The 15,059-nt window shown below is 38.6% G+C and overlaps 1 protein-coding gene across 3 annotated transcripts in view; it reads right to left on the reverse strand.

The window, feature by feature from the left end:
- The window catches only part of hltf (helicase-like transcription factor), a 31,611-nt gene extending 25,318 nt beyond the window's left edge, over positions 1-6,293 (reverse strand). For 2 of the 3 annotated variants that reach the window (XR_010817394.1, XM_066708890.1), the window contains exons 1-5: positions 6,026-6,293; positions 5,485-5,703; positions 4,685-4,851; positions 1,619-1,752; positions 961-1,049 (exon numbers count right to left, since the gene is read on the reverse strand). Coding sequence is in view for 2 of the 3 variants with exons in the window: in XM_066708890.1 (XP_066564987.1) it covers positions 961-1,049; positions 1,619-1,752; positions 4,685-4,851; positions 5,485-5,688 (594 nt within the window). In the remaining variant the exon portion in view is untranslated. Of the gene's footprint in view, positions 1-960; positions 1,050-1,618; positions 1,753-4,684; positions 4,852-5,484; positions 5,704-6,025 lie in introns of those variants that run through there. The other variant, XM_066708891.1, reaches the window with a different exon arrangement.
- Positions 6,294-15,059: the final 8,766 nt, after the last annotated feature.

Raw genomic sequence — 15,059 nt, forward strand, 5'->3', positions numbered from 1 at the left:
GCACTGAGATTATCATAATTACAGTATACATGGTCTATGACCTTTCTATGACATGAACTCTCATGGTCTTGCATTTCTTTAGAAAAAATAGTTATTTCTAAATATTCAACATTTTTATTAGTGTTAAACACATTTTCATGGTTTTTTTCGAGTTTATGAAAATTCTCCTCATTAATTCAATATATTTATGATCCTGTTTAGCATGAATTGTTCTAGAACCTCCATCGTGCAAAGCTTTGTATAACTATAGTCTTTTGTGCTAGTGCGTTTACATTTTCAATATTAGTGATTTAATCAGTCGGACTAATTCTGTTTACCAGCAAATAAACTGGACTTTATTTATACATGTTTCTGTGCTCTTTGGATTTATCTGCAGCATAACAAATTAATCTGAAGTTTAAAAACAACAGCTCCTTAATCAAAAGATAAGATACAGCAGCACAGCATTCTTTTGAGCAGAGGGTAATGAGGGGCTGCCTACATTGGACTTTTATATCTGCTGTCCCTCCCTGCCTTTAAAGCTGTAAAAATAAAATAAACTCCATAGTATATTAAACAAGTTGAACAAATTATTGTATTCTAGTCTAAAATATAGTAGACCTATACTATACTATACTATAGACAATTCAGTTGCATGATTTATACTGTGGTATTTTTGCTTATGGTTATCCTACCATTGGAATTGTATACCCTAGTCAGTAAGCATTATAAGTCTATCTTAAAGGCTGGTGAAATTCCCATTCAATTAACACCCTTAAAATGAAAATATAAAACAGCTCAGTGAATCACCATATCCTCCTGCAGATTTCAAGAACATTTGTTTTTATTATTAGGTGGCAACATTACCTTAAGAAGCAGAAATACTCTGACAGCACGCACTGAGACTTCAGGATAATTTAATGCCACATTATAGAGAATACTCACAATGCATTACACTCCTTTTCTTTCTAAGCTACACACCTGTTCCTGTGTCATGGGTACAGCAGCCAAACTTCCACCAGACTGCCACGGATTGCTCCACGGTTGTTTTTCTGCCTTTGATGTCAATCCTGAAAGTATATCACAGCATTTTATAAAGTGGTTTCACATATACATTTTTCTTTACTGTCACTAAATATTATTTTATTTATGTCTTATATTTGAAGTGTTTATCATGAGCTTAGAACCCTCAAATCAAGGACACATTTAAGACATTGAATGTTAGATGTCAGATTTAGAGCTAAATTAAATTAAAACCTTGACATACCAGCAAAGCATAAATTACAAACCTGTACCCTATCATAGTTTAATTTATTGTCAGAAGTCACTTTTAAATACTTACGGATCAAAATGCAATAGGGTAAAAGTTCGTAATTTATTATAGGTAGGCAGGGCACAGTTTTGATTTGGTCTAGGCCTTACAATGTGTGACAACACAAAAGTCCTTTTAATCTCCTACGAATTCATCTACTGTACAGATTCTCTTTTATCTATTCACCAGCGAGTCCTAATGAGTAAGTGTATTGCCTAGCTTTGGGGATCTTGCAATTCACCTCCAGTTTCATAACTTAAGAAAACTTCCATAATTTCTCTTAGTTGAGCACTGAATATATGTGATGAGCCCATGAGACATAAATACCTTCTAAAGCAGGACCGAGTTTATATCCATGCCCCTTAAGCTTATTAATTACTTCTGCTTTATTTTCTTCTTTGCCCCAGAAGTACAACTGAACAGGCATTGTAAATGCATTCGTAACGCCAAAAGGAACAATGCTATTGAAAGGATAAAGGAAAAGAAGAACATTTTAGCCATGAAAGAAAAACTGCAAAAGCATACCCATATTACAACTGAGATATAGGCTTGTGATTGCCTATAGTAGCCTCCACTGTCATTTTACATTTGAAATAAAGGTTCTTAACAGTAAACCTAGTCCAGTGCATCAGTTTTGGAGTTATTACTCATAACTCATTATTCATTACTCATTATTACTCACAAACCAAATTACAGTGTCTAATTGTACCACTTAGTTAAGTGTTTGTAAAATGTAAATCACAGTAGAAAACCAGGTGTTAGCTCAAATGATGAAGGGATAATTTGGCTAAACAACACCCTGTTTTAACAAGTGCAGACAAGAGTAAATTACAAACATTCCTGTTAAATAGATCTCAGAAATACACTACTGGTCAAAAGTTTTAGAACATCCCAATTTTTCCAGTTTTTATTGAAATTTAAGCAGTTCAAGTCCAGTGAATAACCTGAAATGGTGCAAAGGTATGCAGTAAACTGCCATAGGTTAAAAAAAAAAAGTTTAGGTAAAAGTGTAGAGGGGGTTCATTCAGACGGTCACAGATCATTCAGATTCCATCAGATTTTTTTGCAAAGAGGCTTGTTTTGTTCAGAACAACCTAATTTTGTTCTAGTATATATTATTTGATGTTCTGTCAAACACAGAGAAGTTCAGATCCAAATTTATAAACCAATTATTTTCACATCAGAGTCTCAGCTTTCAAACAACATTACAGTGAAGAATACACATGGGATTAAAGAGAAGCACACGGATTTGGTGCTCTTTTAAGAGTACCAGAGGGGTTTGTCAGTTTAAGTGGTTACATTTTGTTAATCAACTATTAAACTATTTTGTCAAATCACTATTCCATGATTTATTTTCATCTCCAATTGTATATTTGTTCTATACTTTAATTTCAGAGTACACCGAGACATTAAACTGCGTAAATGTCTATAAAAACTGGAAAAATGTAGGTGTTCTAAAACTTTTGACCAGTAGTGTATATACACTCACCTAAAGGATTATTAGGAACACCATACTAATACTGTGTTTGACCCCCTTTCACCTTCAGAACTGCCTTAATTCTACGTGGCATTGATTCAACAAGGTGCTGAAAGCATTCTTTAGAAATGTTGGTCCATATTGATAGGATAGCATCTTGCAGTTGATGGAGATTTGTGGGATGCACATCCAGGGCACGAAGCTCCCGTTCCACCACATCCCAAAGATGCTCTATTGGGTTGAGATCTGGTGACTGTGGGGGCCAGTTTAGTACAGTGAACTCATTGTCATGTTCAAGAAACCAATTTGAAATGATTCGACCTTTGTGACATGGTGCATTATCCTGCTGGAAGTAGCCATCAGAGGATGGGTACATGGTGGTCATAAAGGGATGGACATGGTCAGAAACAATGCTCAGGTAGGCCGTGGCATTTAAACGATGCCCAATTGGCACTAAGGGGCCTAAAGTGTGCCAAGAAAACATCCCCCACACCATTACACCACCACCACCAGCCTGCACAGTGGTAACAAGGCATGATGGATCCATGTTCTCATTCTGTTTATGCCAAATTCTGACTCTACCATCTGAATGTCTCAACAGAAATCGACTCATCAGACCAGGCAACATTTTTCCAGTCTTCAACTGTCCAATTTTGGTGAACTTGTGCAAACTGTAGCCTCTTTTTCCTATTTGTAGTGGAGATGAGTGGTACCCGGTGGGGTCTTCTGCTGTTGTAGACCATCCGCCTCAAGGTTGTACGTGTTGTGGCTTCACAAATGCTTTGCTGCATACCTCGGTTGTAACGAGTGGTTATTTCAGTCAAAGTTGCTCTTCTATCAGCTTGAATCAGTCAGCCCATTCTCCTCTGACCTCTAGCATCAACAAGGCATTTTCGCCCACAGGACTGCCGCATACCGGATGTTTTTCCCTTTTCACACCATTCTTTGTAAACCCTAGAAATGGTTGTGCGTGAAAATCCCAGTAACTGAGCAGATTGTGAAATACTCAGACCGGCCCGTCTGGCACCAACAACCATGCCACGCTCAAAATTGCTTAAATCACCTTTCTTTCCCATTCAGACATTCAGTTTGGAGTTCAGGAGATTGTCTTGACCAGGACCACACCCCTAAATGCATTGAAGCAACTGCCATGTGATTGGTTGATTAGATAATTGCATTAATGAAAAATTGAACAGGTGTTCCTAATAATCCTTTAGGTGAGTGTATATGCAAAGCCTTTCTGCATTTGGTGTTTTGAGAAATCATTTTCAGGAAGAAATCACTTGAGGATGGCACTAAAGCACTTTTATCTTGTATTGAATCATTTAGATCAGTGGTTCTCAAACCTGTCCTGGAGGACCACCTACCCTGCTGGTTTTTGTTCCAACCTAGCAAGACTGAACATTTAATTGAAGTAATTTGATTACATTTGACTCTTTAAATTGTGTAACTTTAAGTAATTGTGTAATTGTATACTCAACTTAAAACTCATACTGTTAAAATGTATTAAAAGTCTCCGATTTAGTAAATTATTAGTTCATTAAGTAATTGAGAGCTCGGTTGAAAAAAAAAAAAAAAAAAAACACCAGGGTAGCTGGTACTCCAGGACAGGTTTGAGAACCACTGATTTACACATTTTCAACAGAATTCGTTGGTGTTTATTTTTTATACTTAACTGCAGTTAAATGCACACATAAAAAGTAACTGGACTCATCCTGACCTATTGATTGTGATTGTGTAAAGATCCAAAGTTCTGAAGAATGCAAATACAATTCAGTCTCAGCTTGATTTATTGTTTTGTCTGTCTTAAAGCACCAATTGTTAAACAATAACTTCATACCTTTGTAAAATGTAAGCAAATGTAGATGTGTATTCAGAAATATAACTTAGCAACTAGTATCACATTTTAAACTCACCCCTCCACCTTTGCCAGGTTGTTGTCCATGATGTGAGCTATTGGTGCTGCCAGTTCTCGTTTGATATGCCCCACCTGGTGTCCATTCACATTGTTCACTTGAACTGCATTCTTGTCATAAGGGTTTTGAGGTTCTCGCACCAATGAGACCATTTCCCTTTTGTTGACCTGATAAAAATATAATTAATACATTCGTGGCATATCCTCTAACAATCCTTCAAACATGTACTTATACACATATATAGTTCAGAATAAAACCATATTTAAAGTCACTGCTGAACAATATAACAAAGAAAATATGTCCTAATGTAGTGCATATGAAAAACACTTCCATAGCACAAAGGCACATGATTGTAAAATACCTGGAAGACCTAGCACAATCATGTGTAATCTGCCAGTACTGAAGAGAGAATCCACAGATCTGAAAGTTTTCTGCAGACATGCTTCAACAATACCTTCTAGGTTCCTTGTTTAAACCCATTCCTGCAGGACATTCCCTTTAGGACTCATGGATATTTGCATGAATGCATAAGATACGGACCCTAATATTATACGATTGTATGTTGTCACTTTGGAGAACACAAGATCACATCATCACACTATCAAACCTAATGAGTTTATATTGTCAATGTTACGAAATACTTAGGCCTAAATGAAAAGTATTAGCCTAAACAGTAATACATTTCTTTGGACACGCCTTCCTGTCATTTCAATGCAAATGTACAGTTTTTGCCCTTCATAAATGTATTCTCTGAATCTCCATATATGCATATACATACAGGACATTTGTATCCAGCTTACCACTCCAGTGTAGTAGCGTAACCCTACAACACTGCCTCGCAGCACTCCGAACAGTTCTCGAGCATCTTGATCATCATCTCCAGTCACAGCGGACTCATCCGCATCAGGACTGTTAATGGCCTGGGACAGTGATACGGATTGCTCCTCATCGGCGAAGAAATTTACAAAAGACAGAGACTGTCCCGCACGCCGAGTTAGATTCATGTTCCTCCAGCCAAGCTGCAAACCGAAAGTAATTTGAGTTTTATAATAGGAATCAAAGCTGTAAACGTCATGATTGAGGTAGCGACAAATGATCATTCTTGAAATTACACACAAAGGTTTCCCTAAAAACAAGCCAACCATAAAATAAGAAAAGTATTTTACAGCTGCATCTTAATGAATTATGAATATTATTATTATTCTGACCCAGAGGTTGTATACACAGCGGCACTGCAGCATCCCACCAGAATACAAACAAACATATCTAGCTGTATAACATGCCCTGAAATGCACATTATGCTTCAGTTGAGTCTTGCAATGTCTACAGACGAAACCTTACCTCTGCAAGAAGACTCAGAGCGTTTCAAATCAAATACAGACTAGTTCGTTTTAAAAAATTACTCCACCGAACTGATGTTATTTGTAAACAGTTACTTTAAGTAAATGCGTAATAACAATGTGGCGCTTAGACGTGCAGATTGAATCCTCGGATTGATGTTCAACTCAACCAATAGAAAATTAGTTTTACTCCGTGAACCAATCGTTTTAGCGCAAAGAAATTAAACGCCAAGCATACTTTGCCGAGTCTGCGCACAATCTACACAGACTTTACAATAACCGTCTGCGTGAACTCAGCCGGAAAAGACGTCACCAGGTCCCGCATCCACAGGTTTAAAGGTCTGCACAGCCGCGCAGCTTCTCAGGACCCGCGCTGGAGCAGCCGCAGCTGCAAAACAATAACCAAGCGCTGTGTGACAAAGACGTGTTTCAATCAGAGACAGCGCTCACTGCATGGGACAGCACCACCTAGTCAGGAGGTGTGAATCGCCCTTGAGTCACGTCATGAAGGATCTTACGAATTTCATGCTAGATGTGGCAAAGTACAACAGAAATATAATATTTTTTAAGATTGTCAGTTCAACAATAAAATAATATGCATGTTTTAGAGGTGTACGTATACATTGTAACCTAATTTTCACGTATTATGTGCATTTGTAAGTTGCACACCTGGCAAGGAAATCCATAATAATACACAATGTTTTACATGTCTATTTCTTTCAAATGACACATTTAATGTAGATTCAAAACCAGTGTACATATAATATTGCACCAAAAAAGTTGTAATTAATTTGATCAGTATTAGTATAGTGTTAGTATTTAACCCTTAAGTGTCCCAACAATGAGCAGGAATAAAACATTGTACAAATGCAAATGTATTAAAAGAGTCGTAAAGCTACTTAAATGGCCCATTTTCTGATTACAACTGTAAAGTATGAAGGTGGTGCAGTACCTTTCTAATGCTGTAAAGTAAGAATGCTTTCAAAAAACACGTTAATAGATTATATTTATCAATTAGCAATATGCAAAGTGAGTGAACAGACGAAAAATCTACATCAAATCAATATTTGGTGTGACCACCCTTTGCCTTCAAAACAGCATCAAATCTTCTAGGTACACTTGCACACAGTTTTTGAAGGAACTTGGCAGGTAGGTTGGCTCAAACATCTTGGAGAACTAACCACAGTTCTTCTGTGGATTTAGGCAGCCTCAGTTGCTTCTCTCTCTTCATGTAATCCCAGACAGACTCGATGATGTTGAGATCAGGGCTCTGTGGGGGCCATACCATCACTTCCAGGACTCCTTGTTCTTCTTTACACTGAAGATAGTTCTTAATGACTTTCGCTGTATGTTTGGGGTCGTTGTCATGCTGCAGAACAGCGGCATCATTAGGCTAGAGGAGGTGGAGGACGAGGATGAGTTATCTCCTGTAGCTGTAGCAGCAGATGAGTCAGGACGTGAGAGTGCCACTGCCTCATCTAACATTACAAGCTCTGGTTGGTGAAGAAAAGGGCTCTTTAGCTAGTTAGTCTAGCTCAGTGGTTCTCAAACATTTTTGTCATAAGGCACACCATTTATGAAAACAAGTATTTCCAAGGCACACCTTTACATATGATTATGTAAATCATCATAAATAAGACTAATTCCAAAGCACACCTGGCCAGCTCCCAAGGCACACCAGTGTGTGACAGCACACAGTTTGAGAACCACTGGTCTAGCTAGCCTGCACTCACTGTGATTTTGTGGAACATGGGCTAAGCATAGAAAGAAAGTGGGATGACCTTACTTTGCCTTTGTGGAATCCAATTGACAAGACTTCAAGCGATAATTAATTTATGACTCATATGCATCTCTGCAACTGATTTAGTGATTGAAACACTCATTTTGTTTATTTTGATTTCATGTTGTGAAAGCCAGCCTACGCACCTGAGTGGAACCTTTTGGTAGAGCACAGTGTCTCACATCTTATATTCATTTTACTCTAGTTTGATTTGGGTCCTCTCAAACAGAGGCACTGCTCTAAGGTTGCTTGATGCTAGAAAACCCGCATGGTCTGTTTACCAGTACTGTCGGTGGTAGTGAGACTGCCTCTGCCAGCTAACGACGTTGAATTTGGTGAGGTAGCCAGCTAGCTAGCCAATTTGTTTCTAAGCATCAGGATGAAACCATCAAAGAGACATTAGGTAGACATTAGGGTGTTTTTTTCACACAATGTGAGTGCTTATAGCTAAGCTAGATATTTATGATTTAATCAAAATATTCCAAGAACAATATCAGAAGTACAGCTAAAGAGTTGATGTCTGATTGACAATGTATAAATCTAACTAGCTAGCTAGCTAACGTTACTGCTGGCTGGAGATTTTTTTCAGATCAGTTTTTCTTTCCTTTTTTGTCAAAAATTTTAGTTAATCTTTTTTTATTAATACTCATTAATAAGTGCACCAGATTAATACATCAATATTTTTCTTTTGGGGGAGAATGCCCCCGGACCCCCCTACTTTGGGTTTGGATTCTGGGCTAAGCCCCAAATGTATTGTAATCCTAGCAATGCCTCTGCTGCAGAATAAATTTGGGTCCAATCTGAGGCCAGAATAATCCAATCAGAATAAATTTGGGGCCAGAATAAATTTGGGGCCTCCCTGGTGGTATTGCATGATGGATAAGTATCTGCCTGTACTTCTCATTATTGAGGAGACCATTAACCAAATCCCCAACTCCATTTGCAGAAATGCAGCCCCAAACTTGCAAGGAACCTCCACTATGTTTCACTGTTGCCTGCAGACACTCATTCATGTACCGTTCTCCAGCCCTTCGGCAATCAAACTGCCTTCTGCTACAGCCAAATAATTCAAATCTTGACTCATCATTCCAGAGCACCTGCTGCCATTTTTCTGCACCCCAGTTCCTGTGTTTTCATGCATAGTTGAGTCACTTGGCCTTGTTGCCATATCGGAGGTATGGCTTTTTGGCTGCAAGTCTTCCATGAAGGCCACTTCTGACCAGACGTGTGAGCTGATGGCACTGCTGGACATATATATATATATATATATATATATTGTAGTGATCTGGGACTGGGGGGGTGCATGTGCCTGTATATATGTGTGTTGGGGGATGGGCAGTTTAAAGTGTTCGTGCTGCGAGTTGTGTTTGTGTGTGTGAGTGTGCTTGTTACAGCGGGGTAGTTCCGGGGTAAGGGTCAGCCCCGCGCGGGAACACGGGAGGCGCCATGATTGGAGGAGCCAGTCACGGGTCAGAGGGCAGAAATGGTGGTGCTCGGTTCCCGTGCGGGAGAGTTGGAGTTAGGAGTGGGGAGTAGGTCAGCGTGTGCAGAGGGTCAGAGTGCAAAGTGTGAGAGGGTAATGTGTTAGAGAGGGTCGCTCCAACCTGAAGAAGCCTGTGTTCAAATAAAATTGCTGTTCGTGGTTAAACCTGCGTCCTCTCCGTTATTCCTGCTGTTGGTGGTGAACTCCCGCAACGATATGGCAAACAAAAAGCCCGTATCGTTACATTGGCGTCAGAAGCGGGATGACTTAACCCACGCCAGTGTCCGGGCAGTGAAAGCCTGAGAGCCTGAGCTGTGGCCCGGTGATGGTGGAGCAGCGCAACGATTTGCTGTGATGACAGGGCGTGCTGAGAGGCCCTGTGTGTGCCAGTGATGGCAGAACGCGAGGCCACGCTCCAATGACAGAAGGGGGTAGTGTAGTGCTCTCAAGCCCCGCTAGGAGGCCTGGGCCTTTTAGTGATGCGGTGAGATTGCTGCATTGTGGCGCGGGAGGTCAGGGCTCGAGTCCCCGGTGCAGCCAGAACCCCCGAGTATATTATATTATATTATAGTTTTGAGATTCAAACCCAGTCATCTGCAATATAGTGCAATAGATTATATAATAACACGTGATCACTACAGGGGTACTTATTTTATATTGTTTATTTTGTTATGTGTTTAACTCTTTGGGATATATGTATATATGTGTGTGTGTGTAAACAGTGAGTTTGCTAAGAAAACTCAATTATTTATATAAATCCCCTAATGTCACCCTTTGTTAATACTGAATACACATTAAAGTAATAGCCAGATATGTGCCTAAATAACATTTATTTTTGCCGGACGTGGTTTTCTTCAAGATAAAATTGAGGAACTGTAAAATACCTTGATAATTTATGGAAAATAAAATGTGGGATTAAAACATCAAATGAATCGCTTGTGTGGCCCCTTTATAAGGCTCACACACAAACCCATCCACATTCACTTTATTACTAAAATCACAATTTACCTTTACTTTTGGTACTTGAGTACTCTTAAAAGTAGCTACTTTTTTACTTTTACTCAAGTACTGTTTGAATGGGAGACTTTGTACTTTTACTGGATTAAGTTTTAGATAGAATATTTTTAATTTTACTCAAGTATGACTTCCGAGTACTTTTACACCTCTGGTTATAAGTCTTGAATGTATTTGATACTTATACATACAGTATCCCAGCATTCAATTGTTTATGGCAGTAATAATTCATGTCAATGCAAGAGATCAGATCACCTCCTTCAAATGCTTTTTTAGCTCTGGTGTGTGACTAATATTGGCTAATTTAGAGAGTACAGTAGACACTGCTTATTTGCATGTTGTCATTATCTTACATTTGTTAACAAGCAAAAAGATGTACATGTATGGTATAGCAGTGGTTCCCAACCCTGGTCTCTGAGGACCCCTGTGTCTGCTTCTTTTTGTTCCAGGTGAGCTCCAAATTACTTAATTTAACAAAGTATTTTTTCGGTTTTCGCTATTAAATAGGTGGGGGTACACCAGTTCAGCGTTCAATTTAATTATTCAGAGCTCAGTGTGAACAAACACTAGCACAGTGGTCCTCTGGGACCAGGGTTGGGAAGCAATATGGTATAAGATTAATTCTTCTAAAACTATAAAAAATCACAGCTGTCTTTATCATGTCTGCTAATGTGTCATATACTTCATTCAACCAGTGTAGTTTTCTCCTTTTTATCTCTCTCTTTCTTTCTTTCTTTCTTTCTTTCTTTCTTTCTGTCTTTCTTTCTTGCAGTCACCTCTAACAGACTGGCTACCAGACAGTTTTACAGTTTTACACATTACTAATATCCATGTTTCTGGGTCTGTCTGTTCAAGAGATTAACTAAACAATGTGCTAGAGTGTCAGTAGAGCACCACTTTGACATCTTTCACTGTCTGGTAAGAGTAGTTATGTCATTAATACAGTTAATACAGGAAGTATACTATAGTATATTCCATGATAGTGTGTTATGCCTTTCACATGCAGAAACACCTAACTTTAATCCCCACTGTTTATTATTCTAAAAGATTTGAGGTATACCCTTCAATACAGGTTATGTAAATTAACTATCTTTATCTCCATGTTAGGTCTAATGACAAAAAGAAGAAAGAAAAAGGGATGCAGCAACTCATTTGGCAAGTAGAGGATTTCTCAGACAGTGTGCCACTTGCTGTGAACAATCATGTCATTTATTGCTGTCAATATGGCAAAGCACACAGACGGAACTCAATTTGTAAAAAGGTAATGTGTAATACAGCTTTTAACCCAGTTGGCCCATCTGGCCAAAAATACACAATCATGTGTATATTGTTATGTTTATAGACAAATATATTCAGGACTAGAAGTGAGGATAATAGAATTAGATGATACAGTATATCATTCAGAATTTCAAAACACATCTCTAATTGGTACTGACAAAAACATTTTCATTTATGAATACTATTATACACAAATGTGTAACATGTCTAAATCTATTTTTAATGAATTTCAAATTTAATTTACAAGTTTGTATACACCTGCAGAATAACTGTAAAGATACATTTATTCTAAATAAAGCAGTGGTTCTCAACCGTGGTCTTGATGGCCCACTGTGTCTGAATGTTTTTGCTCCAATGGATAACTCAATTGCTTGATGCCTTAATGGAATTATCAACAAACTAAAATTACAAAAATTAAAAGTTCAATCAAAGGTTTCCTAAAGTAATTAAGAGTGCAGTTGCAGTGAAAACCAGAAGGGACAGTGGGTTGTCAGAAGCAGGGTTGAGATTATAGCACTATGTTATTATTTAATATAGATAACAATAATATTTTCTAACATTTTCTGTCATTACAAGGAAGCAAGTTAAAATTCAGTAATGTTCATAAAAAGCAACAGAAGTAAACATATGGTATGTGTGTGCTAGGAGGGCTTAACACATGGTTTGAGGTAGAATTATGCAAATTTGATAAGTCATACTTTTTTAGGTGTAGTGGGTGAAGTGTGTGGCAATGATGAAGTGTCTGTGTTTGATGAAGAGTGGACTGTTCACAGCACAAACACTCAAAGTGAGCCAATGGCATCCACACAAAGTTTTCGGAGAGAGAAACTTAAGATTCTTTAGGAGGATGCATTCTATCTCTGTGTGAATGTAGATGCTTTAAGGAATGCAGCCACATGATTTTGTCATGTCTTCTTATGCAGTTGTCTTGTGGGTGGTTGCAGAGTGGGACACCTGGTTGTTCAAAAAGGTGACAATTAAATTATTTCACACTTCAAAATAAATACTTATATTACAAAGTGATGAATAAATAGAAATAATTGGATGCATATTTGTCTAGCTGATCTGAGGCAAGTTTGTGTAGCAGTGACTAAGCGTCCATGTTTAATTTGTATGAATCTAATACAGGTTCAACTGTCAAAGTTTACAAGGATATTAGTTGCCATCAATGCCTAAGAACATACGAAAGTTTACATTCGACCCATTGTGCTCATTTGGTGTCCATTAGTATCTAAGTGATCCAAGAATCCTATCCAGTCTATTTTTAATTGCTTCCACATTTTCCGCTTCAACCACATTGCTGGGTAGTTTGTTCCAGATTGTAACAACTCTTGAATGCATTGAATCACAATTTCCATTTGTGTTGCCGGGAGTGTGTGTCCCTGCTGATCTGGAAAAGCTCCTCTGGTTTGAAGTGGTCGATGCCCTTCATGATTTTGAAGATTTGAATCAAGTCCCCACGTAGTCTCCTCTGTTCCAGGGTGAAAAGGTTTGCTAAATATCTCAGAGTCCAGATCATTAATATAGATTAGAAAAAGCAAAGGAACTAGTACTGAACCCTGTGGAACTCCACTAACAACCTCACTCCAGTTAGAAGCAACTCCTCTTATTGAGGATGCAAATCATTGGGTGATTCTGGCTGCAAACTTTCCACAAATGGAAGTTTCAATATTGGATTCCTTTCCTGGAAACAATAATATCCAGAACATTGGAAATGTGGAGCTGTGTATTGTTGTCATAAAATATGCATTTTGACACCAACAAAATATCACAATTATCATTCAAACCTTCACAATTACAGTGGCTGTCAGCTTTTGCTTAATATTTAGGAATATTTGATGTCCTTATCTGTCTTTTATGTGTTCATACATTTCCAGGAAGTATATACACTCACCTAAAGAATTATTAGGAACACCTGTTCAATTTCTCATTAATGCAATTATCTAACTAACCAATCACATGGCAGTTGCTTCAATGCATTTAGGGGTGTGGTCCTGGTCAAGACAATCTCCTGAACTCCAAACTGAATGTCTGAATGGGAAAGAAAGGTGATTTTAAGCAATTTTGAGCGTGGCATGGTTTGTTGGTGCCAGACGGGCTGGTCTGAGTATTTCACAATCTGCTCAGTTACTGGGATTTTCACGCACAACCATTTCTAGGGTTTACAAAGAATGGTGTGAAAAGGGAAAAACATCCAGTATGCGGCAGTCCTGTGGGCGAAAATGCCTTGTTGATGCTAGAGGTCAGAGGAGAATGGGCCGACTGATTCAAGCTGATAGAAGAGCAACTTTGACTGAAATAACCACTCGTTACAACCGAGGTATGCAGCAAAGCATTTGTGAAGCCACAACACGTACAACCTTGAGGCGGATGGGCTACAACAGCAGAAGACCCCACCGGGTACCACTCATCTCCACTACAAATAGGAAAAAGAGGCTACAATTTGCACAAGCTCTCCAAAATTGGACAGTTGAAGACTGGAAAAATGTTGCCTGGTCTGATGAGTCTGGATTTCTGTTGAGACATTCAGATGGTAGAGTCAGAATTTGGCATAAACAGAATGAGAACATGGATCCATCATGCCTTGTTACCACTGTGCAGGCTGGTGGTGGTGGTGTAATGGTGTGGGGGATGTTTTTTTGGCACACTTTAGGCCCCTTAGTGCCAATTGGGCATCGTTTAAATGCCATGGCCTACCTGAGCATTGTTTCTGACCATGTCCATCCCTTTATGACCACCATGTACCCATCCTCTGATGGCTACTTCCAACAGGATAATGCACCATGTCACAAAGGTCGAATCATTTCAAATTGGTTTCTTGAACATGACAATGAGTTCACTGTACTAAACTGGCCCCCACAGTCACCAGATCTCAACCCAATAGAGCATCTTTGGGATGTGGTGGAACGGTAGCTTCGTGCCCTGGATGTGCATCCCACAAATCTCCATCAACTGCAAGATGCTATCCTATCAATATGGGCCAACATTTCTAAAGAATGCTTTCAGCACCTTGTTGAATCAATGCCATGTAGAATTAAGGCAGTTCTGAAGGCGAAAGGGAGTCAAACACAGTATTAGTATGGTGTTCCTAATAATCCTTTAGGTGAGTGTAGATGCTAAGGCAACAAAAGAGTTGCAAGAGGAATGGACATCTGGTCAGCTTGTATCAGCCAGGCAATTAGATGGCAACAGTTGTGGGGCATTTGTATAGCTGGTAAGATCAGCCACTTTTGATTTGGGTTCACCTTCACCAATTAAGTTATTTTGATGCTGAAGTAATTAAACTATGTAAATAAGAATACAGTATCTTGTATCGACTTATTTATTATTATTATTATTATTATTATTATTATTAGTATTGTTATTATTATTTATTGGCAGATGCCCTTATCCATCTCAACTGTCTTACCTTACCTCAAGTGTTCTATGGTCAATGCCTCTTGCTCCCCAGTGGATCCATCTGCCTGTGAGTATCAACAC

Source organism: Amia ocellicauda, chromosome 7, assembly GCF_036373705.1.
Source record: "Amia ocellicauda isolate fAmiCal2 chromosome 7, fAmiCal2.hap1, whole genome shotgun sequence".
Lineage (NCBI taxonomy): Eukaryota > Metazoa > Chordata > Actinopteri > Amiiformes > Amiidae > Amia > Amia ocellicauda.